The 25,905-nt window shown below is 40.3% G+C and overlaps 1 protein-coding gene across 1 annotated transcript in view; it reads left to right on the top strand.

Moving 5' to 3' along the window:
* map2k6 (mitogen-activated protein kinase kinase 6) overlaps positions 1-9,758 on the top strand; it is a 58,492-nt gene extending 48,734 nt beyond the window's left edge. Inside the window, exons 11-12 of the mRNA XM_041816550.1 lie at positions 2,033-2,078; positions 4,359-9,758. Coding sequence (XP_041672484.1) covers positions 2,033-2,078; positions 4,359-4,436 — 124 coding nt within the window. The 3' untranslated portion in view covers positions 4,437-9,758. The remainder of the gene's footprint in view (positions 1-2,032; positions 2,079-4,358) is intronic.
* The last annotated feature ends 16,147 nt before the right edge of the window (positions 9,759-25,905 follow it).

The following is a 25,905-nucleotide window of genomic DNA, read 5'->3' as shown; positions in this document are numbered from 1 at the left end:
CCCTAAATCAGTGATAACAGGAATTTTGTATTAATCCCTCTGAGGCGATCTTAGCATCAGGAGGCATGGTAATAGGAATAGAAATATGACTAAAATCAACAGTTTGGATAAAGAATAAAGCAAAAAAAAAAAACAAAAAACAGAATATAGAAGAAATAAAGCTATGTAAAAACACCAGATCCAAAAAAAGTTGGGACTTGTGAAAAAAATGACCAAAAATGGTACAGGAATTTTCTAAAGGTTTTCAACTTTATTCAACTGAGTAAAGCACAAAGATATGATGTTTCTGTTAAAACTGTTAAAACGATAAAACAGATAGGTTCTGAATACACACTACTGCTCAAAAGTTTTGGATCACTTGGAATTTTTCTTGTTTTCCATGGAAAAACTTGTGAAATGAGTCTGAAGAGGAAATACAGCAATTAAGCAGGACATGCTGACTTTGTCATAGTTAGAAATAATGATTTTAATGAAAAATGTTCTTTAAAATTTGCCTTCATAGAAAAAAAAACACCTTTTGCAGCATTTACAGCCATGCAGACCTTAGGTAACCTTGCAAAGCAGATGGATACGCCCGTTTTCGTGTTTCTCACCGGCGAATCCATGTTGCAAAGCTCCCGTCTGAACCGTTTGGGCCCGGTCAGAAAGTGACAGGACCAATCAGTGTCGAGGGGGCAGTACTTTAGGGCGCGGCAGAGTCGTGACGTAAGCAAGCAGCAACAGAGCCTGGTGCAGTTATGGCGGAAGAGATTAGCGTGGATGCTGCTAAAGCGCCAGTTTTATCAGAACTTGACGACATTTCTTCGTTAAAAGAAGAACAAAGAACAGCAGTGGGTTGTTTTCTTTTTAAAAACGCCAAAAGTCGTTTACTAACACGTCTACAGTCGCCATGGTTCGCATTAGTGTTAGTTTACTCCTCAGTAGCAGCTACGTCACATGTTTTGTCGCTCTGATTGGCTCGTAAAGATGTGACAGACAGAGCAACCATCCAATAACCCTCTGAGTGTTTTTCAAAGGCTCTGCCTTTTTCCCAAACGCCGACTATGAGAGGTTTTCCAAAAGGACGTGTGAAACAATCCATCTGGCGTGCCAGGGTAGACCTTAGGCATTCTAGCTGTCAATTTTTCGAGGTAATCTGATGAGATTTCTCCCCCCATGCTTCCTGGAGCTTCTCCCACAAAATGGATTTGCTTGATGGACTCTCTGTACGGTTAAGCTGCTCCAACAACAGCCCGGTAGGGTTCAGATCTGAAGACTGTACCGGCCACTCCACAGCAGTCAGACTTCTGACTGACTGCTTATTCTTTAAATTTTTCGTAGACAATTTGGAAGTGTGTTTTGGGTCATAATCCTGTTGTAGGATGAAATTTGCCCCAAGCAAGTGCTGTCCACAGGATATGGCATGGCATGGTAAAATCATGTGATAGTTTTCCTTCCCCAAGGTCCCCTCCACTCTTTACAGATCTCCTGTTCTACCACCTTAAAAGCCCCTCAGTCACGCTGCCTCCACCTCTCTGTCTGATGCTTTTAAGCTCTGTTCACGCGTCTTTTTATTTGTTCTAATTATTGTAATGATTTTGACTAAAATTGGATAGGATTTGTTGTATTAAAAGGAGTAATACTTTTATGTCATCCTCTTTCTATTTAATAAGAAAAATGAACAAAAATGGAGATTGCAGGTTTTTTGTACACTATTCTAAAAAATGGCAGTCGAATAATTGCTTCAAAATTTTGAACTGGAATTTTAACACAAATCTCTGGTGAAAGAAAAATGCAATTTAAAAATTGCAGCAGATTATATTGTGATTAAATCTAATTTTCGATTAATTGCCCTGCCCTAGTGCTGTGGTGCCCTTGAATCATTTTCACCCCTCCCTTCAGACATCCTAAGTCCGCCCCTGCACTTAAACAATAATGTAAGTGGTTATCACAGGAAAATGTCGTGAAATAAAATGCTCAGGACTTATGTAGTTTTAGGAGCATTTCTTTGACAGCTTTGTTGTATAAATGTTTTTGTTTTTTTCTTTTTCAGCTTAAAGAAAGTTTCCAAAGACCGGCCAACTTACACAGAGCTCATGGTGAGACATTTCCCTTCTTATTTTTGTATATAAAAAAAATCAAACATCAAAAAAGCCCAACACATTTTAATTAAAAGCTGTCTCTTAAGCCCTTAAGACCAAATTTGGTCTCGCTAACCTTGATCTGAACAAGCTTGCACGGTGCATTCTAGTTTGCACAAAAACAGTCATGTTACACATCAAATAAACAGAAGAAGCTCAGCTACAAGCCCAAACAAACCATTTTTACCTACACCATAAACAACTCAAAAAGGAGTCAAATCAATGACCACATATCAAAGTAGCCAGACACTTCTGCCCCCTATGGGAGGGTGCCTGGTACTGCAGGCACAAACATGGTCTCATTTGTAAGCCCAGCCTCTGCTGAAGATTCGAGTCATGTTTGTGCAGTTTTAATTTCTTTCAACAGTTTCTTATAGTTTTTGCGTTTTTTTCGTGCCATTTAAAATAAATCTGCCCTTCTTGGTGTCAAACTTTAGTTCCTTTATAAGAATTTCTTTGAAATGGAAATATATGGAGGTCTGGTTGAGTAAGGGGGGGGATTCAGTGATGCAGTGACCACCTATAATGGTAAAAAAACAAAACAAAACAAAAAAAAATAACAAAAAACAAGTTTGATACCTGAGAATTTACAAACGGCAGAGATAGTGCTAAATGTTGCAAAATTTGACCCCAAATTGGCACATAAAGGGAATTCACCTGGATAGTCTTTACTAAAATCTCTCTTATTTTATCCTGATAACCCTCTATCAGTGCAGGGGTGTCAAACTCAAGGCCCGGCGGCCAAATGCGGCCCGTGGTGCAGTTATACCCGGCCCACCAGATCGTATAATATTTTTATTACGACTGGCCCACCAGTATGAGGTCTGCAGATTTCTTCCAGTATAAAATGTAAATGAAATGGTGATGATTTATAATATCCTCGCTGAGTCATAAAAACTAGAAAAAGTAAACAGTAAAAATAATTTGAAAAAGTCAGTAACATGGGGTGGAAATTAATGTTTTCAACTATATTATATATTTACTATTTCGCATCTCACAGTTATGACCAAAATTTATGGTTTTGACTTTTTATCTCATATTTTTACCTTTTGGATTCTCAATTTTAAATTTTAAATCCTATTTTGACCTTTTAAAGTCACGATTTTGACTTTTTCCCCCTAACTTTGACTTTAATCTAATCTTTTTTACCTTTTAAAATCATGATTTTTAATTTTATCTCAGCTTTTGGACCTTTTAAAATCATGATTTTTAATTTTATCTCATGTTTTAACCTTTTTCAACTCCTAACTTTCACTTTTATGTAATTTTTCAACCTTAAAAACTCATGATTTTTAATTTTATTTATATTTTTGACATTTGAAACTCATGATTTCGATGTTTACCTCATATTTTGACTGTTAAAAATCATGATTTTGAATTTTATCTCAGTTTTTGACATTAAACATGAATGGTTTCAGTGTTCTATCTCATATTTTACCTTTTAAAAACATTATCTTGACTTTAAATGTCATGTTTTTACCTTTTAAACTTATAAGTTTACCTTTTTTTCTCAGATTTCAAGTTTTTAACTGTTCATGTTCACCGCAAAATTATTTATCGTCAGTGCCAAGTTTTTTCCTCCCATAATTCATTTCTGGTGAAAATAAGCTTGGCATTTTATGGTTAAATACCAACCCTGGTAGGCCCTCAGGTTAGACCCAAGTTCAGAATCCGGCCCCTGCTGTGACTGAATTTGACACCCCTGCTCTAGTGGCATAAAAATTGAATCTGGTAATGTCAAAATTTGGTGCTACTGGAGATTTTTGGACTTCAACTGCATTATTTCTATAGCATATTTGCAAAAATAAATAAATAAATAGGTGAAAATGAAAATTTTCCTTTAAATGTGTGTGCCAACCGCATTCACTCTGACCCAGTGACATATATACACATAATTACACTTCTGAACAAGTATCCTCTCCATTGTTGTTGTTATTCTTGTCTTGATCATTCAAATAGATCTTGTAGTTATACTCATTTAAAGATGGGTTTGTAATTTTGAGCAGTAGCTCAATAAAAGAGGTGAGGGCTTAACGGGTTAAGTCCTTAGTCAGCTGTTCTAATAAATATGACCCTCTCCTGCATGTGGTGATACTGTGCATTAGCCACTAGAGGGCGTACTTAGATTACACTCCACAGGGCTGTTTTCTCCCTCTGAAACTTCAGCTGATGTATCACAGAGCAGACAGAAGATTTCCTGATGATCTTTTAGACTAAATGAGCATCTTTCTTTTTCAGCAACATCCCTTCTTCACCTCCCACGAGGCCAAAGAAACCGACGTGGATAGTTTTGTCAAAATCATCCTGGGGGACTGAGCTGCTACACCTGCACAGGTGGAGGAGGGCAGGCCTGGTAAAAAGAATAAATATATAAATATATATATATATATGATGATAACAAACAAAAGCACCGATCGCTGCCCACTGATGGACGGAGCCTGGAGGAGAAACTGACCGAGCAGGAGGGGTCTGCCCCCGCCTCCCGTGTCCTCTGTACATTACCTGACGTTGGAGGGTCCGAGGAGGCGGGGCCTCACATGTAATCTGGAATAATTTAAGATGTCTGTATGCAAAAAGCTCCCTCTTTGGTCTGATCAGTCCCACCTCTGTGCACCGCCTTCTCCTCCGACGTCGTTACTGGTCAGAGAGCTGACCGTGTGTGGACTAAAGGTGTGTTTGTTTCTTTTTGCTGAAGTGAACCGAGGTGCAGATTCTATAAAAAGATGACAGATATAATATCTATGTATAATCTAAATGTTTGTATACTCAAAGCAAGTGTTGCATTGGTTTATAAATTGACTGCATGTACAGAATATATCAGTGAGGAGCAGCTGCAGAGACAGATCCTGCAGCCTCACTCTGAGGCCCTCCTAGTGGTCACTAATAGGTACTGCACTTCAACTGCTCTCCCGTGATTACAGCAGAGGTCCACTACACGTTTTGGGCTCTGGCTGCCTGTGAGTGCGTGTTTGTGAGTCTGTGAGCTGCTGCATGATTTGTGTGTGTTAATGTGAGTGTGTTTGTGTAGGGCTGCACGATTTCAGTGAATTAACATTATGATTGTCTCTCATTGGTTTAAGGGCAACACATTTCTTAAATGCAACGTTTCCTCTCTGTGTTGGTTTTATATTTTTGCAGCAGGCTTTTGATGTCAATCTTTATGTTGATTTTGTCCAAATGCTGCTTGAGCAGAGGCTTTACAAAGCTATAGATGGACAGTCTTTGCCTTGAATTGAGCTCTGTTTCGGTTCCCTTTTCTATTGGTAGTTCATTATTAGGGCTCTTAAGATTGATCACATTAATCATTATCAAGTAAGGTCCAAAATTAGTGCAATATATTTTTTAAATGGAAATTAACTGCATTAGTTATTGTTCCTTTCAACATACCGTTAAGCCACGTCAGCCAGTCCCTGCAGCGAGGATGTTAAAAAGTCCACCACTGCTCCTTAATGTCTCATTTCACTTTAAAAAACTCACAGACAGCTTAGTGGACAAGTCAGAAGTCATCTGAGTTATGGAAATCAAACATTTACCCTTCTACTGGTCCTTTATTTCATATTTAATCTGCACCAAGCCCCTTTCTCTGTGGTTGAGTTTATGTTAAAATCTTAGATCTATGAAAACCGGTCAGTTTCCATACAGGAAGCCAGTTCCCCTTAAAGACAGTAGGAAAATCCAGAATGACACAGAAACAGTTAAGAATGCAAAAGAAAGGAATATCAAAATGCAATAAAATGGATCCGGTTAATTGCAATTAACTATAGAAATTCTGAGATTAATCACAATTGAAATGTTTAATCCTTTGACAGCCCTACCTATTATTTTCATGATAAACGTCAATGATTTTCAAAATTTTAATAGATTCTAAAAATCCACAGATTTGAGGACATTTTTACAAAGATTTTTCAGTGGGGCTTTTTGTCTTTATTAGGCAGAAATATGAGGAGAGAAAATTGGAAGAGGCTTTTACCTAACAGTGCCAGGAGCAGGTTTTAAACCTGGAACCAGTCCATCAAAGACTCTAGCCTCTACAAACTATAGTTAAATCCCTAAATCAGTGATACTCAACCTGCAGATCTTTAGTGATTAGTTGTTTAAGGCTTCCTTGGAAGAAAAATAATACCACTAAAAACTTTTATAAAGATAAACACTGTCTAACCTTGCAGAGCAGATGCATCTAGCAAAGTATGTTTGTGTCGAACAGCACGCTGGACCAATCAGCGTCATTTGAGAAGAACAAAGAGGTAGCTATGGGCTACAAGATGGTAGCTACGGGCAACAAGGTGGTAGCTATGGGCAACAAGGCAGTAGCTATGGGAAACGAGCCGGTAGCTATGGGCAATGAGGCGATAGCTATGGGCAACAAGGTGGTGGCTACGGGCAACAAGGCGATAGCTATGGGTAGCAGGCAGTAGCTATGGGCAACGAGGTGATAGCTATGAGCAATGAGACAATAGCTACGGGCAAACAACGCGGTAGCTATGGGCACAAGGCGATAGTAATGGGCAACGAGGTGGAAGCTACAGGCATCAAGGTGGTAGCTACGGGCAATGAGGCGATAGCTATGGACAATGAGGCAATAGCTACAGGCAACAAGGTGGTAGCTACGGGCAATGAGGCAATAGCTATGGGCAACAAGGCGATAGTAACGGGCAACAAGGCAGTAGCTACAAGCATCGAGGTGGTAGCTATGGGGAATGAGGGGGTAGCTACAGGCAACAAGGTGATAGCTATGGGCAACGAGGCGATAGCTATGGGCAAAGAGGCGGTAGCTACGGCCAAGAGGTGGTAGTTATGGGCAATGAGGCGATAGCTATGGGCAAAGAGGCGGTAGCTATGGGTAACGAGGCAGTAGCTATGGGTGTAGTTAAATCATACTAGCCCATTTCAATGGCTGCCTCCAGTGCTATTAGCTGATTAGTTTGGATGTAGCTCCAACATCTAAAATAAAAAGTAAAACAACACTTAAAGCTTATCATGACATTAGAGATGTTTTCATGCTTTTACTGACCTGCTTCAGCATGAGTTTGTGAGAGTTACGGGGTGGTAGTTAGATCTATTGTGAGTGGTTGTATACACAGCGTAGCCACAGCAGCAGTTTTGTCAGAACTGGACAACTTTTCTTCATTAAAATAAGGGCAGAGAGCTACACTGGAAGCTTTCCGTGACAGACAGATGCTTTTTTCTCTTCTTGCCGGTGTATCCTGCTGTGGTAGGTGTTAGCATGGATGTAGCTGTAGGAAAGTGGCTGAAGCTGTTGGACTAAAGTGGATAGAAGGAACATTTTACAATTCCAAGTGTCTTGATGAAAAAGTCAAAGTTACAGGAATAATCTGAATCAAACCATCAGGACATTGTTAGACAAACTGGCATAGTTTAGAGCCTTATTTTGGATGCATTTATGTAAAGAACATTTACAACCACACTTGTTATAACCATGTCTTTGTACTTGCAGAATCAGGCCCTGTTAAACATTGCATTGCATGCTTTGATGCAGAAGACTGCCCTCCTAATTCTTGTGCATCGATGAAAAGATTGCAGAGACTTACACGGTAACCTTGCTATCTAAATCTGATCAGTCGTGCAGCCTTACTAAACACACACACATATAAAAAGTGAAGTGTGTTGACGTTGTGGTCGGCTGTTTGAGAAGACGCCCATAATCTTTGTTGTGTACTGAGCCAATCACAATCCTCTCCACTCCAGGTTCAACATGAGAAGAACTGGATTTATTACCTTTATTATTAATAATATTATATTAATTATTGTTGTTTTTATTTAGAACCAGGGTTCTTTTCCCCCAGAAATATTTACTGCAGTTTTTTATTTATTTCAACTGCTGTTTTCCCTCTGAAGACTTGAGCGATCCATTGGTTTCTTGTGCGTTTGTGTGTGTTTTTGTCATGTTTTTCTTGGCTCGAACACGTAAATGCTTTTGAACTGTAACTCGTACGCCTTCTATGTGCCTCTCTATAGAAACAATTAAGGAGAATAAGTTGTTCTAAGGACGAAGCAGGGATCTCTGCCTCTCATCGTATCAGCTTCACTCTGCATGGCATCGCCACTTTACTTTGTTTCACCACTTTGAGTTTCCTGTTGGCGTTGTGCAACTTCTGCATGTTTGTTCTCGTCTGTGTTGTTGCCTCTGCTCTTTGCATCTCCTCTCACAGTGGTTCAAACAGGATTTAATAAAATGTCATGTTTTTCAAGTCCTGTTACAAAGAGAATGGGGAGCTTGCATGTTTCCTGTATGCAACAGGCCGCAACATGTCGACACAGTCCAGCAGTTGTGTCATATTGTTCTGGGTTGTGACTTCATGGTTTCTGTCTGCCTTTAGCCCACTGGTGCTGAGTTTCTGATGCTTTGGGCTGGCTTAATGCAAGACTATTTCCAATCCTATCTATTTTTAAAAGAAATCTATAGTTTCCCTAAACTTAACACATTTATGGCTGATTACTCCATGACTGTCAGATATGTCCACTTTCCCTCTATAGAAGTCAGACAGCTTTGTAAAGACTTCCCAGCCACCTGAAACCTGAAGGAAAACTTCCTAAACACAGCAGAAGAGAGGAAAATGAAGGTACAGAGCTTTGCAGAGATGCTGCCCACAAAAAATTATTTTAAGACCAAGATACTGGTACCGACACAGTCAGAGAGTCTCGGCATAGGGGAGAAAAATTTCAACCAGTTTTAATACCCAGACCCCTGCGCAGGACTCTTTCTTAATCCCAGTCCTGCACCCTCCCGTTGGATTTCTGACCATTACCACCCGCTCCTGCAGTGCGTGCCAACCATTCCCTTCCACACCCACCACAGCTGTGTCAAATCCCGCCTGCATCCTGCACAGATTCTACCAATCAGTGTTACACACTTAAAACAACAGGGTGTGATTAATCTTAGAGACTCCTGAGGCCATTTTGCAGCTTTTTGGCTCATTTTCTGTTTTCTTTTATAAATTATTTTGGCTGTCTTAATGCTGACAACACAGATTTTGGAGGCTAGTATTTTATTCATAATTTTTCTTTTATTTTACTATCAGGACCTGTAAGGTTTCAGTAATAAGCTCTGTACATGTTTGTACACATTCAGTACCCCTCGTGACCAAAAATGTCCCTTTGAAACCCATTAAAATCACAATTTTTTCACCCCCCAAAGTAAAAAAACCATCATGCGATACAGAGCAGACCAGTGGGGTTTCTTTTTAACCGCTTTTCTCCCTTATTAGGTTGTATTTGTACACTTAAGGGGGACATATTTTACCCTTTAAGACAAGTTTTTACTGGTCTCAGAGGTCCTGAAAACATGCCTGTGAAGTCTGTTGCTGTAAAAACACTCCAGTATTGGATTTTTGCATGACTTAAAAAAACCCCTCTGTTTCAGCCCTGCTCAGAACGAGCTGTTTCTGTGTCTGTGGCTTTAAATCAGGAGTGTCAAACTCATATCGAGTCTGGGGCCAGATTTGCTCCGATGAGAAGTCCTGAGGGACAGACTATTTAGGCCAGGATTGTGAAGTCAATCGTGGATTCTAAATTTAGGCCTTACCCAAGAGCCTAACAAGGTTAACATTTAAACATAAACTGTCAACCTCATTTTCACCATTAGTATAATATGAAACAATATAAAAAAATACTGACAATAAATCATTCTGAAATTAAAAAAAAAAAAAAGTAAAAATGCTCAGTTTAAAGGCTCAAAGTCTGAGTTAAAGTCAAACTTATCAGTTCAAAAGGTCAAAACATGAAATTTAAAAGCAAAATCATGTTATTAAAAGGCAAATATATGAGACAGAAAGTCAAAATCACAAGTTTAGAGTGTAAAAATATGACTTAGAATTTTGAATTGTGAATCTTGAAGGTCAAAACATGAAAAAGGTCAAAATCATAAGTTTATGTCAGAATTGTGACTTGCAAAATTGAAAATATGATATGACAACATTGATTTCTTTTCCCACCTTCCTGACTTTTTATCTAACTTCTTTTAATCTACTTTTCAGATTTTTATGATTTAACAAGGAGTTTTTAAACCATCAAGATAAAGTTTACACATTTACTGGAGGAAATCTCCAGACCTCATACTGGTGGGCCAGTTATAATAGAAAGATCTTATGATCTTGCGGGCCGGATACAACTGTACCACGGGCCTGATCTGGTCCCCGGGCCTTGAGTTTGACACCTTTAAAAATTACTGAGCTGTCTGACTCCGCCCCTCTGAAATGGATGTGTATTGGGAGAGGAGGGTGGAACTTTCTTCCAAGAGGGGAGGGCCAAGCGAACCAGGGGGCGGGGCTAACTCCTCACATGACTTCATGAGGAGAAAATCTGAGAATGGCTTGTTTCAGCACACATTTTCTGAAAGGTGGAGAAAGTGGGGATAATATGTTCCCTTTAAAGAAAACAGGAAGTTTACTGTCAGTGTTGCCATTACCACTGAGAGTTGGTTTGACTGGAAACTTCCTCAGATAGGACATCCTATGACAGGATAGGACAAGCAACAAATAAGATCAAGATTGCAAGTGGGTAAATAGAAATTCTCTGAGATAATTTGACTTCATGGAATAAAACTATGACTCAAAATGCCTTTTTCACCCCAACTCAAAAGTGCTCTGGGCCCCCTTTTGAAGCCTTCTACTCTAGTCTGCAGCCAGCCTCTTACACCCCCCGTTTTTGCCGTTTTGTCCCACCCTTAAAGAGCTCAGAGTTTTCTGTTTTGTTACAGCAGCTGACAGGTTTCCCATCACCCTTCACACCCAAATCTCCTCCCTGCAGGGCTCTGGTCCCAGCCGCCTGTCCTCCTCATAACTCCTCAAAGTTCCTAGAAGTTTTATTTATAGTCTTAAATAAAAGGCTTCCTCTTTCTCGGAACGCTGTTCCAAACCTTCACCCCGTTCCGTTTAGTTCCTCTGGTCACATTTCTAAACTTTCTACCACATCTGCTTCCTCTGAGAGAACGTTCTGCACCATGTTGGTTGAGGTTTTTATTTTGACACTTTCCTGTCTCCTCAGTGGGTACGTGGCTGCAGGACCGAAACAGTCAGCCTCATTTATGATGACATGCAGGACTCTCTGATTGTGCATTCCAGTTCTGAGATAAAAATCTACCCTTGGTGTTTCTTGGGTAATGAAATTAGACTAACAGAAAGGTCTGCGAGGTGCAGCACGCTCTGTCAGCTCTGTCCTTTACCGCCCTGTTCACCCGTCATGCTGCGTCTTTCTGTGGAAAGACCCCAGAAGGACCCTGAGGACCACTTGATGTGTGGCGTCCTCTTTGTTAGATAATCAGTGTCATTTTCTCTAATTTAGTGAGAACAGTGAGAGCTCTCACGGAGCACAGAGAGGGGGACACTGTGTGCAGATGCCCCTTTGCGTCATCAGAGTCTAGGATTGTCCAGGACCAAATGCAACCTGTGATTTCCTCCATCATCCATTTATCTACTGATTATTCGCAGCTTTTACATGGTTTTTATTCCTTTTTTTCCAAATGGTTAAAAGACTTACCCCTAAATGTCAAATTGGAAAGCCTGTCACTCATCTCATCTGTTAAACGTCCGTTCATCCTCCCATGCATGCTCTCACTGCAGAGATTTAGGTGTCTGTAGTTCTTGTTGGTTTTTAAAGTGCCTATCGATGCATTTCTGTCATGCACATTAGCATTTCAACACTTCTCAGTCTTTCTGAATGAAGCTTCAACACTGTTTTTATGATCTTGAGTTCATCCTTTATTCTATCACTCTGCATGTTGCTTGGATGTTTGCCACTGTACAGAGGAGTCATCACAAACTCACCTTTTTAGTGAGGATCTGTAATCGATTTAGAAAACATGCAATCTACATGGACTTAGGTTTGCAAAATGTTGGCTAATATTTCAGTCAACTATAGCATTAAAAGTACTGAAGCTTTTATGCATTTATTTTGGGGCTTTTCTAGCTTTTATTTGGTGGGACAGCTCAAGACGGACAGGAAATATAGAAAAAGAGGGCATGCACCAGGATCAGGATTTGCTGTTTTGTCTGGTGCATTGAGGGCTGTTGTCTCCTCTACTATCGAGCTAAACCGGCCCCTAAAAGTACACAAATGTAAAAAACCGGCACCTGTGTCACAAGATACCTGCAAAGAAGAGGAATTAATCCTTCAGAATTTTGTTTCATGATATGCTTGAAGATCATTCTGGTCCTGTGCTGCACATTCTGGTTGCACAGATGTCATCGATTCTGCACAGGCTCCCAGTGGAATATTTCATGTATCAGCTCACCCCAAGGACTGGGAAGAAAAGGTCTAGGTTAAACAATTCAGCTGTTTGTGTTCTGACATCCAGCTGAAAACTGGAAACTTTTATTATTAGTAGATCTTAAATTGGTCACTGTAATGATCAGATTTAGGGCCTGTGTCCACAGACGGCATGTTCTGCCCTGGCAGCGCCCACAGCCTCAGTATCAGCATGCTGTTACCTACAGTTATTGTTGCATGGTTGCAAAAGTTCACCAGTAAAATTTCAACCATGGAATGAAATTTTGCATCACCATCCTCACTGGTTTAAATGCATTCAAAGAGGAATAATGGCTGCCATGGTTGGCTTAGCAGAGTGATACGTGGCAGACAACAGCTCAGTTTGAGCCCATTAAGTCTGTTAGACGAAGCTTTATGCCTTTATCATTTCCTTCATTCAAGATAACATCACCAAAAAAGCAGAACAAATAACAAGAAATCCTGACCCAGCATTAGCAGCAGCTCCGGACCTGAAATTGGGCGGCCAAAAGTACAAGTCAGATTGTTTTCTTCTAGGGATGTACAGTATTATCAGCATGGCAGATCTAAACATTTCTGCCAGTATTTAACATTGATGACAGTATAAATCATTTATTGGCCTTAAATACTGGCAAAAGTCTCAGGTGTACCATCAGGTGTAAGTGGTTGCATAGGGCAGTGAGTCAGGACCCACCAGCACCCTCTCATTGACCAATCATGACCCAAATTTCTGAACATTTTCAATCATAAACAAGTGTTTTTAATGAAAAGTGAGGCAGTTTGGACATGAAATGGAACAAAAAAGTGACAAAGCAAAGATATATAGAAACATGCTTCAAAATAAAATCATATCATAGATTTTCAAGCACTTTTTGTCTGATTTTGCTGGCCTCCAGTTTGAATGGACCCCAGAAATCTCTCCCGTTTTTCCCCCTAATGGGCAGCCTTGTCTGCACATGACTATTCTTGAATGTGCATGGCTGTGTTCAACCACCTTCAGGTACAGTGGGGGTCCCCGGTCACTGGCACCTTTATTTTAGGGGTCGCGGGCTGAAAAGGTCGAGAACCCCTGACTTACCACATCCCCTCCTTCCTTCACCCTAAAGATGTGAGCTCCATTTTTTCCACAGATTATTTTGGTATTATGCAGACATGCAGACCACTACCAGGGTTGTGCCAGTCCTCCCAGCTTTGTCGCCACATCTATGCCTTGCATCAGCCTCAAATTTTAGCCCAAACATGCCTAAAAGTTCCTCACAGTCCTGTACATGTCTGCTAAAACAAGGAAAATACAGCTATTTTTTCTGTATAGGTTGTGAGATGCACAGCTAACGGTAAAAATAGGCGAGCTCTTTATTCTTAAGATTTTTGCCGAATGTATCAGGTGCATGAGACATGCATCTGAAACTGCAGTGGGAGCGCGTCAAAAAACTGCTGGCACTGAGGATGCTGAGCGCAAAAAACTGCTGGATTTGTTGAAAATGGAAAGAAACTGCAGCTTTGGACACAGGCTCTCTGGCTACCTAGTGCAGAATTAAATCAGTTAGAGCTAAGCCAAACAAGCAGCATGTTCTGGCTGTTATTTTAAAAATGACAGTAGTTGAATTTAAATCAACTTGCAGCCATCTCAGTTACATTGTTTAAGGTCTGCAGGGACTCACAGTTGTTTTTAAAGCTTCCCTGATACTTCTGGTCACTGCTGAGTCATAAATTCACAGAAAGCTGTAACGAGGAAAAAGTCCAATCACGTTTTTTTGGCATCTTCCTGTGCGTGCTTCTCTTACTCTGCTGTTTTTTTCCATCTCAGTTACTGTTACATCTCCATCTCTGTGTTTTCTCTGTGAGCGTTTGTTCATGTCTGTCCACATGTGGGAATTCCCGCTCGGTCTATTTGTGTCCCGTGGTCACCTGCTGAGTAAACCTCTGTGAGTTGGGGGTCATCTCGGGCAGGATGTCCGAGTGGAAACTGTCCTTATTGTTATTGATTATTGTCACATCCCATCAGGACTCCCCTCTTACCCTCTGGGCAGCCGCAGACAGGCACGTATTCCAGGAGGATGAGTTAGTAACATCCAGATTAGACGCTGGTTTTACTGGAACAACATGACACTTTATTTCATCATTAAAGGCTTAAAAAATGCAAACTGGGAGAGAATCAGAGGAGTTTTCACTCATCGCCCTCTTCATCCTCAGAATGTCCCAGTGGTTGAATCAGAAATCTCATAATTCCAGAAAAACACCCTTTACTTTTTATTGTGCCACTTTTATCCAGTGTAACGCTGCCGTTTGTGTGCGGTTTCTTGAACGCTTCATGTAATGCACACTTCTGAGCTCTCTGGAGGTTGGCGTGGAGCTTCCTGTGTCCGTGTTGCAGCTGGTAAAACTGCTGGTACCCACAGCTGTATGTGACTGATGTTGCCGTGTCGTGTTTCTTTTATTCTGGGTTTTTCGGGGAAGGGGAGTGTGTTTTCCGGAATAATCCAGAGATACTACTGTACGTGGATGATAGTCTTTGGGGGGGGGGGTTGTTACAACGGCAAACAGCTCATTGCCCCATGGGAAGTGAAGTTCTCACAATATTTCCACATCTCTAAAGCCTCTGCTAAAGACTGATGACTGTTCATTTAGAGCTCAATGAATTTCTATGAATATTTTAGATTGCTCAAACTGATTATGTGCAATTGTAAGGATGGAAATTCAATAAAATAAGAGGTATTTTTACACAATATGTTCTGAGTGTGCTTTGTGAGTCTGGATTGTCTTTTATTTTGAAAGGATAAAGTAGGGGTGTCCAAACCCCTGTTTGTAAAACGTTCGTTAACCCAGTATGCTGGTAACGATATGTGATTGGGTATGCTTAAATAGCTAGTTAATGGATGACGAGGCAAACAGCCAATCGCTTTAAGGATTTTAGGGAGACCAATCAGATTTCAGGGGGCCCTGATTGGCCCTGGCTTCTGCTGGTTCTGCCTCTAAAACGCCATTGGTACTGCCATAATCCACCAGGGCATTATTAATCAAAATATTGTTATTATGCTGGTTGCCAATATGTTTTCCATTTACAGTGTTGTCTTCATTTATTCGCAAAAACCTCAAATCAACAAATTCTTCTTGTCAAAATGTTTTACAGATAAAGCATGGTAGCACTGCCTGGTGCTGAAACCAAGAAGTACAACACAGTCGCACTTCATGTTAAAATGTGGGCCATATTTTATTTAATGTTTAGAATTTGCTGCAGGCCAATCAGAAATGGACTGTGGGCCACATTTGGTCCATGGGCCATAGTTTGGACACCCTTGGGATAAAGTGACAAGTTAGGGTTCTAAAAGAACTAGGAAGTGAAGGATGGTAAGGAAGAGCGTTTAAAGACAGTTCTGACATCTTGCTGAGGATGTTTTGTTTTTTTCTTGCATATTTTCATGATTATTTCTTGTTTTATTTTGAAGTCACAAAACGCCTGAATGCCCAGAACCTAGCCTCGCTGCGTTAACACTGAGGAGCAACCCAAATGTCTTCTTCTTTCATAATCATAATCAAATGTTTTAATGTAAAATTGGTCCTTTTGGACTTGACATGGAAGTAAAAAAAAAAATTAGGCACATATCCTTCAAAATAAAAGCATATCTTTTTGCCAAATATTTTCTTTCATGATCACAACACATCGAAGCTGGCCCACCATTGAACGAAGGTCTTCAGTGATCCGTCTACAGTCCAACTGGAAACATGCATGGCCATCCCTGAAAGAGGCGTGGTCTGGTTGGAAGCATACACCAATGATTCGCTGATTGGCACCTTAAAGGAGAGCACTAGCCAAGGTAGTAGGTGAAAGGAGTTTATTTATAGACAATAACAGTGCAAACCAAGGTGAGTTTGCTGGTTGGTTGCAGGCAGAAGCACTGTCAGGGTGTGGAAGACATGAAAGAATGACAAACGTCAGAAGGTCTCCCTTGCAAAAAGCCCACAAATTCAAACATAACAGGAACCAGACAACACTCCTGAAGCTGAAGGCTCAACACAAGGTGGTAAAGAGGACTGGCTGCAGCTGTGACTGCCCAGTGCTCCTGCTCTCCCCACCAACCTGCAGTGAGAGAAAGAGAAAAACACAGAGCCTCCTCTCCAACACAAAAATATCTAAACTCAAAATCCACAGATCAACCATGATATGTTGCTCTAAAACCTCTGTCTGCTTTTCAGCAGTGATAGTTCCTTTCCAGATGTTAGAGCTGCCCACTCCATAGACACTAATGCAACCCCATCCCATCAGAGATGCAGGCTTTAGGACTGAGCCAGGAGAACAAGCTGGATGCTCCCTCTTCTCTTTAGTCTGCAGGACACAGCAACTGTACTTTCCAAAAGGAATTTCAGATTTTGATTCATGTGACCAGAGAACAGTTTTACAGTCAATGTTAAATGAGCATTAGCCCAGAGGAGATGGCAACATTTCTGGATTATTTTCACATATGGCTTCTTTGCATTTTCGGATGGCACGGCCTAAGCCCGTGGAGTGATTTCTACAGAATCATGTGTGTTTTCATTGCAGAGACCCCTGAGGGCCCAAGATCATGAGCATCCAACACTGATCCTTGCCCTTGCTCTCAGAGATTTCTCCAGATTCTCTGAATCTTTTGATGATATTATGGACTGTAGATGGTGAGATATTCAAAGTCTTTTCACTTTTCCATAGAGGAACCTGTTACTGAAAATATTTCACAACTTTTAGAGACATTTTTTCACAGATTAAAGAACCTCTGCCCAGCTTTGCCTCTCTAAAATGTTCCTTCTATACCCATTTATGTGACTGACCTTTTGCCAATCAACCTTATAAGTTGCAAAATGCTCTTCCAGCTTTTTGCACTTACTTTTCCAGCCTTTTGTTGCCCTGTCCCAGCTTTTTTGAGACTTGCATGGACTGTTTCTCCTGAAAACACCAAAGTCTGCTGATAAGTAATGGATCAGTACAGCTAGGACAATAGTGGAAAGCAGAAAAGTCCGACCTGTGCTGACCCCTTGAGCTAAGATTCTGGATTTTTGATGTAGAATCTCTAAACACGGATGAGTTTGTCATATCCGTCCTTCTGCCTTTGTCTCGTGACCTTGGCCTGCAGCGTTTGGGGCATAAACTCGTTTTTGCAGTCCAGTCAAATGTCACGTAGCGCTGCATCTTTAAAGCGGGATGCTGCAGGGCTGGGAACTGGACCCATTGAACTTCCGCACACATACAGTTGTGAGGATATTGCGTGCAAAAAGAAAAAAAAAAAAAAACAGAAAATAAAAACACAGAATCTCCTGCATGAAAACAAAAGCAAAGATGAGAGCGAGAGGGGCTCAGAAAAACAAAACAAAGCCAACACAGTGTAAACAGAGAGCTGCAAGCTGATTGGACGATGACATGAGCAGCTCTGCCACAAAGCAAACTACCTGTTGCTGCCTGTTTCTCACACAGCACCTGCTCAAACAGACAGCGCATTTTGACGCACATCCCTCCTCCCCTGTAGTCGGTTCTTGGACTTTAAAGTCTGAGCGGGTATTTTTGGCTCCATTCTGCTCTGCACAAAGTCTTCCTTCCTTTCTCGACCATCTCTCAGACTTTGGAGAGCAGAGTTCATCCTGCAGTTTGGAAAACTCCATCCTGCATTCCTAGAAAGCATAACTGACTCCAACATGTGGCGCATTTATGTTTATTATTTATGAAAGCTGCAGAGGAGGGCTGTCCGTCAATACGGTTCACGCTTTCTGGAAACCAGGCCAGCTCCTAAAGCTGAGGTCAGGCCTAGGGAGATGCCAGTCTTAAATACCCGTCACTATCCGGTTGCACTGGAATGCTGCTCTGTTTATTTTTAACGACACCACGACTGCTGGCTTTTTGTTGCTCCAATAATATGTTTTCTTCTGGACCCTCCAACGGCTTTAAGTTTCCGTTCAGAGATACACCATCTTCCACCAGACTTTGTTTACAGCCTCACTGTTACACAACACCTCTACTGTATGTTATATAAAACAGGAAGCAGTTTTTATGACCTGATGGATGCAGAAAAACAGTAGATTTGGCCTAATTTAACCAAGCAAAACAAGGATCTGCACTTCTGCCTCACTGGCCAATCAAAATCAAGAAGGGTTAGGGTTAGCATTTCTTCAAAAATGGACTGACGGACGCTCTCCCTACGGTTTGAATGGGTGTCTCATATGTTTCAGTTCTGCAGTGATTACAGGGAAATTTCAGTATTTTTGAAGTTGGGTTGTACAAGGTGCTTTGCAATGATAGTAGCATTAACCTGCAGTGATTTCAGCGAGGTTACCCCTTCAAATTAACTTGACAGGCCAGACATCTGGAAAACCTCCCATAGACAGGGTTTGGGAAAGGGCAGAACCTTTAAAAACAAACTTGGAGGGTGATTGGATGAACGTTCTGTCACCTTCCATGTTTCTCACTGTTGAATCCATCTTGCAAAGCTCCCATCTGAACTGTATGGGACTGTTAGAAAAATGAGAGGACCAATCAGCGATGAGGGGCAGTATTTTTGGGTGCAACTGAGTCGTGACGCAAGCAAGAAGCGAAAAGAGACCGGTGCAATTATGGCGGAAGACGTTAGCGTGGATGCTGCTAAAGTGCCAGTTTTATCAGAACTTGACAACATTTCTTCGTTAAAAGAAGAACAAAGATCAGCAGTGAGTTATTTTCTTTTCAAAAACGACAAAAGTCGTGTACTGACATGTCTACAGTCTCCACGGTTCATGTTATGCAGTTCTCTATGGAGTTTACTCCTCGGTAGCAGCTACAAGGTCACGTGTTTTGTTGTAAAGATGTGACAAATAGAACGTTCATCTTATCAACCTCCTAGTTATTTTCAACCAAAGAAATGTCTTCAAGTTGATTAAACTGGCGCTTTAGCAGCATCCACGCTAATGTCTTCCACCGTAATTGCACCGGTCTCTTGTCGCTGCTTGCTTACGTCATGACTCAGCTGCACCCGAAAGTACTGCCCCTCGACGCTGATTGGACCTGTCATTTTCTAACTGGACTCAAACGGACAGGAGCTTTGCAAAACACAGAAAACGGCGTATCCATCTGCTTTGCAAGATTCTAACAGGTCTTCTAACAGGTCGTAGATGGAGAAGCTAGGCTATACAGCGCTACAGACAGGTAAAGTGTCTTTCTTTTTTTTTTTTTTTTTAAGATTTATTTCTGTGCTTTTTTGTGCCTTTATTAGATAGAGGAGGAGAGTGGATAGACTCGGAAACAGGGATGAGATTGGGCAAAGGGCCACAGGCCGGATTCGAACCGGGGCCGTCCGCGTACATGGTGCGCCTTAAACCACTCGACCATCTGCGCGCCCGTATCTCCTCATAATTTCAACAGTTTTCAGTAAAAATCAGGCAAAAAGTAAAGTTGGCTCTATTGCTCACTTTATCGAAACTTTTTGAAGCGTTACTCTCTATTTTGCAACGTAAGCTTGGTACCGGCTATGTCCTCCTCCATCTTAGCGTATCTGAGATTTGTACATGTAACAAGACAGGATAGACGGCATACAAGCAGGCTAGTTTTACAGTTTTGAGGAAAGACGAAAAACAAAACAAAAAGAGGCTGTTCCCTGCGTATATGAGGGTGTGTGTGTAGGTGTGTGTAGGTGTGCAGGCATATTTTCTTTGTGAGACGGATATCAGGTTTGTCAAAGTGGTTATAGATGGTCAGGTAAGAGGGTGAAAAATAAGAGGAAGATCAGGAAAAGAAAGGTTTCAGTGATGATGATTTTCTAGATAATGGAGATAGTTCGCCACTAGGAGGCTTGCAGCCCACCCCTGCCTCAAAGCAGCTGGCCTGGACCTGAGCACCAACATAATGGATCAAACTAAGACAACTGAGTCGACATGTTTTTCCATCTATCTTTTTTATTATTAAAGTTTTCCACCTTAACATTTTTATTGTTTCACCCACTAGAGCAGTGTTACTGAACCCTGCTGAGCCAAGTTGTTGAAGAATGGCTTCACAAGAGCCACAATCTAAGTGGTGAAAAGTGTCAAAAATGGGTTAAAGTGGCAATAAAATAAAGTTAAAGGGGGCAAAATGGTCAAAAAGCAGTAAAAAGGGCAGAAAGTGGCAAAATTTGGGTGAGAAGTGACAAAAAAAGAGTTACAGGTGGCAAAAATGGTCAAAAAGTGGCAAAAACATGACAAAGAATGAGTATAAAGTGACTAAAATGGGCAAAAGGCAGCAAAGAGTGGCAAGAGTTGGGAAAAATGTGGCATTTAATGGCAAGAGGCAGCTAAAATGGGTGAAAGGTGGCAAAAATAATCAAATGCAGGATAAAAGACTCAAAAACCAGGGACAAAGGGGAAAAACTGGATAATAGTGGCAAAAATGAGCAAAAAGAAGTGGCAAAAGCAGGCTTAAAGCAGTAAAAAGGGATTAAAAGAGGCTAAAAAAAAGGGCAAAAGGGACAAAAACTGCAAATAAGGGCAATAAAAATATATAGACGAAAAATAAACGTTAACAATTAAAGCTTACTGTTAACAGTGTGGGAAACAAACTGATTAATGTGGCTTGCAACTGGTAAATTTCTGAGGTCAAAGTTTCCGTTTTAAAGGTTTTCAGGGGAATAATGTTTCAAATTACGACATAAACAAGCCCCAAATCCTCACAAAAGAGCCACACGGTGAGTATCACTGAAATAGAGCAATCAAAGCTTTCCATCTGGCCCCCAGAACTTTAATAAATTCAGACAATATCTGCATTTCTATTACCCTTAAAAATGTGCAAAATCTTAATAGCACAATAATAAATAATATGAAAAGACCTGAATTTTGGAAAACCTCTCAAGTAAGGTAAAAAAGTGTTTTCGTGATGTGTATTTATACGCCAGTTTCAAAATGTAATCAGGTTGTTTTGAAATCACGTTTTTATTTTTATTTTTTTTTCACATACCCCCTATGTCACTTTGTGTGCCCCTGGGGGTACAAGTACCCCAGTTTGGGAATCACTGTCCTTGGTTAAATTTCTCTGACTCTTCCCCGTCACCCTCAGAACTGACGAAGCCTTTTGGAGAAGAGGCGAAACGTTTTTAAGGACTTGGAACCAGTCCAGTTGCCACTTGTAAGCATTAGACCACTGTCTGCCATTTGTTGAAAAATTTACATCCCACTAGGAAATACGTTATAACCCCCCCCCTCTGCTCGGACTGTCCACGACTCTGTAACAGTTGCGGTCTGATGTCAGCATTCACTGTGTGACTGAGACTTTCATGAAACAGTACCAGAACTTTAGATTCAGTTGTGTACCTATGAAACGCTCTGAATCAGAGATTGTGGGCTCTGCTGGTTTGAAAAGCTGTGGACACAGACTGTAATGCCTCGGGCCCTGGCGTAAAAATCTCCAGTATTACTTCAGATTTATGAGGACAGACGGTGCAGAAGAGGACTTTTCTCTAAAAGAGTGGAGCTCTCACTGCCTGAATGATGTTAGATTTAACGGATTGATCCTTTCTGACCACACAGCAGCCACACCTGTTAATCCAATAAACTCTGACTGTGGGATGTGTGGCTTTCCTGCTGCTGTGACTTCCTTTTTCAGCTTTTTCCCCCCTCTAGGTAAAAACAGATTTTATATTTTTTCCATGGAGCCTCTCTGGCTGTTCACACTCTCACGCCGCTCACGCTGCAGGTTTCTGTGCCGCCGTTTGACCCCGGGCCCGGCGGGAGGCTCCTGGCTGCAGACCGCTGCCGTGCTCCTGCCACTGTTGTTTCTGCTGCCGTTTCTTCTTCGGCTGTTTTTACTGCTCCGTGCCCTGGTTTGAATTTAAGAATATAAGCAACTGGCTTCCCGTCCTGACAGCTGATGATCTCATGGAAAATCTTCTGAGCCGTGCACTTAAAAACTGATTTATAATGAAATACAGCCCCGACTTTATTCAGGATGTGAGGTTTGAGTTCTGGACTCGGGCACGGGTTGGGAGTTTTTATGTTCCATTAAACTTTTGACATTTATTCTTCAGAGTAACCAAAAGCAGCCACTACATCCTGTCATGTCCTGCATGAGATTTTTTTTTCAGAGTGCCTGCAGGCATGTGGGGCCTTAATGCATATTTTTAACCCTGCAGCCTCCCGGCCTCTGACTGTATAGATCCTTCAGAAAAGCCTCACTTGACCTGGTCTTTCTTCTCTGAGTGCAACAGGCAACAAGCAGTCAGGCCTCAGGCTATGAGAAGTGAATATTCTTATCATGATAGTAAAGAAAAGCACAACAGAAGTCTCTTTTTTGCAGTCAATGACAGCCGAGAGACTTTGTAAGTTTAAGTTGGCATCTGTGGCGTGGTCATGCATGCATATTTATCTAAGCAAACTAACCACTGAAATAATCCTGCAGCTGTTCACTAAATGTAACCACAGTCTTCAGAGGAGTTTATTAGATGTTTAACTTTATTAACCATGGATCTGCCAACAAAGATGTGAAGTCTGATGGCAGTTTTATTGATAAAGTAGAGAGAGGATTAACTCTGATTGATCAAAGAACAACAAAACACCAGCTGTGTGCAGTTCAAACGAGACTTTTATGAGACAGCCATGAGTTAGAAAAGCCAAAATGACACACAGATAATAACTGAGATATTACTGCTGGTTTCACTCTAGCAGCACTGTAGAAGTACATAACTTCATATAGGCGAAGCAGCATTTAACAGTAAAAGTCCTCAAGGCAGAGAAGGGCATTTTGGCTGGTTATTCAGAGGCCTTGGGCCAGGGGTCACCACCTGTATTTATAAAAGGGTCAGCTAATGCCTATGCAGATTCTGTGAGAGCTGGCGTGTTAAATCACAACATTTTTGTCTAAATAATTATATTTTATTCCTTCGCCTTTAGCAGTAAACTCTATTCAAACGATTAAATCCCTATACCGCAGCAATCCACAAGGGGGCGTTTGAGATATTTAAGCCACATATTTCTGGGGCTTTGATGTGAATATGCATCGTCCTCTTTGGTAAAAAACACATGAAGGTTAAAGATTTTTTTTTTTAATTCTCAGGTAGTGAAAAATAAACTGTTTTAATCAAGAATGAACTTATGAGCAAGTCTGTCTTGCATCTTATTCACTAGTAATGGTTAATAAAAGTTTGATTTTTGTAAAAATGATCAAATATTATTCCAATCGTTTAAAAAAATGTTTTAACACCACTTATTTTTAGAGCTGCTTAAATATCTGAAGGACAGTGTTAATTTCATCGACTAAAACTCTGACTGAAAATGTTTGTCGGCAGCGTTTTCTTCCATGACAAACACCAGACTAAGACTAACAAAAATAGCTGCTGTTAGACTCCACAACAGAAACTAAAATGTTCTTGTGTTTCAAATGGATCTGGCTCTGTGTAGTTCCTAGAGCACCTCCTCTTTTTGCATTCTTCATACGGGATGGAAATAAAGTAACGGTTCAGCACGTCGATCAAAGGTTTGTAGGTGTAAAGCAGAAAGCTTTCCACGAGAAGGATGTGAGTCTCCTCCTCCTTAGTGTCAGACTTTGGGACGATCTCAGTGTCCAGGGTGTTATAACTCAAAATAATCTGTGCAAAAACTCATATTTATATGTATAATCTGTACACATGTTTGTATATATATACATATATATATGTGTGTGTGTGTGTGTGTGTGTGTGTATACAGTATGTGTATATAGGTGTACGTATAAATATCTCAACCACACCCAATCTGTAATATATCCAACCTGTACATAACTGTTTGTAAATACTTATTATGTTTTGTAAGTTAACGTTTTTACATTACATATTTTGTACTCTTGTATTTATTAGTGCTCTTGAAAACTACTTTTATCTGTCCTCTATTTCCATTGTGTTTCTGTTGCCAATAGCCTGCTTTGTCTAAGACACTTTTTTTCATCTGTAAATTGGAATTTCCCCTTGTGGGACTAATTAAGGAATATCTTATCTTATCTTATCTTATCTTATCCCAAATAGATCTGTGATGACTAAAACTGACAAAAACTAAGTTTCATTTTTGTTTAGATGACTAAAACTAGACTAAAATGTAATGTAGTTTTTATTCTTAAGCCATATTATTTTTCCACTGTGGGTAAATCTGTCTAAAAACAATGCATCTGTATCTATTCTGCCCCTCAGCTGTAGAAAGCAGAGACCCCAGATTAGACAGAGTGTACAGAACACACTACCATGATTTGGTACCAGATTTAGGCAAGAAAATTTATGCTTGGAATAAAAGTAAATATTAAAATGTGAGTGCTTTCTATGGACTGAAAATAGACTAAAATGTTTTGAGCTTCCGTCGACTAAAACTAAAAAGGATAGAATTGACTAAAATGTGACTAAGACTTAAATGCATTTCATTTAAAGACTAAAACTAAGACTAAAATCAAAAATAGCTGCCAATCAGCTGCCACTGATTTTAATGTGAAAAATGAAGGAACCGTATTTGGAAATACGCCTTTTTATGGTTGTTAAATGTCTATTTTCAGTCCCTGGGCAGACTCATCTAGCAACCATACTGAGAGTATTTTCTTAGAAATAACTCTGTTTATTGTAGGATGTCAGTTCTCTATGGTGAAGTTGGATGATGCCACAGATCTGTCGAAAAAATAAAGCCTGACCTAGTGGTAAATTTCACTAATTGTTTGAAATTTTAAAGGAATAAAAAGTAAAATAAGAGTAACTTTGGCCATTTTTTTTAACTGAATAATTTTTTAGTAAACTTATGTGGTTGATAAGTTTTTATTTGCACTGTGAGCTTTATTTCTGCTTAAATCAATTTAGAAATGTAGTATTTGTGAAGTTCTTTTTTCACATTTTTGCTGGTCACATTGCTAACAACATTAAGTGGTATAAAAAGTAAAAATGTATGTGATTTTAGTCAGTTTTACCTCAGTATAATAGTTTATTATACTTAAATGGCATAGATCTGTTTTAAGTGTGAGTCTCTATACTGAGATTCACTTTCAAAATATGTGATAATTAAAGTCATCCTGTTAGAATTATATAAGAAAAACTGTTTGTACGTCTATGATTTATTCAGTAATGTGAAGACAGTCATGTCTAGATCTAAAAGAGGTCGGATTCTGACAGACCCTCTCTGGACACTTTGAGCTCTGACCTGTATCTGTTTTATTTTTATTTAAATAATTTTTTACTGTGAAAGTAAATATTCATTAGACTCTATATGTGTGTATTTCCTTTATTCATGATTTTATTTTTATTTTTGTTTACTAGCAGATTCATTGGCAGGGTGATCTTAATGATGCTAGGATGTCTGCACAACCAATCAGCCTGGATGAAGGCGTCAGACCATCTCTGTATGCAGTCTTAGCAATCAGGCATCAAAGTGTTTTCAGTCTGGAGTCAGGTGCATCCAGACAAAACACTGAAAACAACTGTTTAGTATATGAATGTCCAAATCAGATAAAAATCCATGTTAATGCATTGCATAAAAGCGCTGTTGCAGAAAAAATAGAAGACTTTCAGTGAGTCTGTAGCTGCAACCTAAAAGGGGAAGAGCTGTACTTATTTGGGCAGAAAGGAGGAGGGGGGGGCAGGGGG

This window comes from Cheilinus undulatus, linkage group 20 (genome assembly GCF_018320785.1).
Source record: "Cheilinus undulatus linkage group 20, ASM1832078v1, whole genome shotgun sequence".
NCBI classification, from domain to species: Eukaryota; Metazoa; Chordata; class Actinopteri; order Labriformes; family Labridae; genus Cheilinus; species Cheilinus undulatus.
The sequence above is the reverse complement of the archived record's forward strand: the minus strand, read 5'-3'. Positions and strand labels throughout refer to the sequence as shown.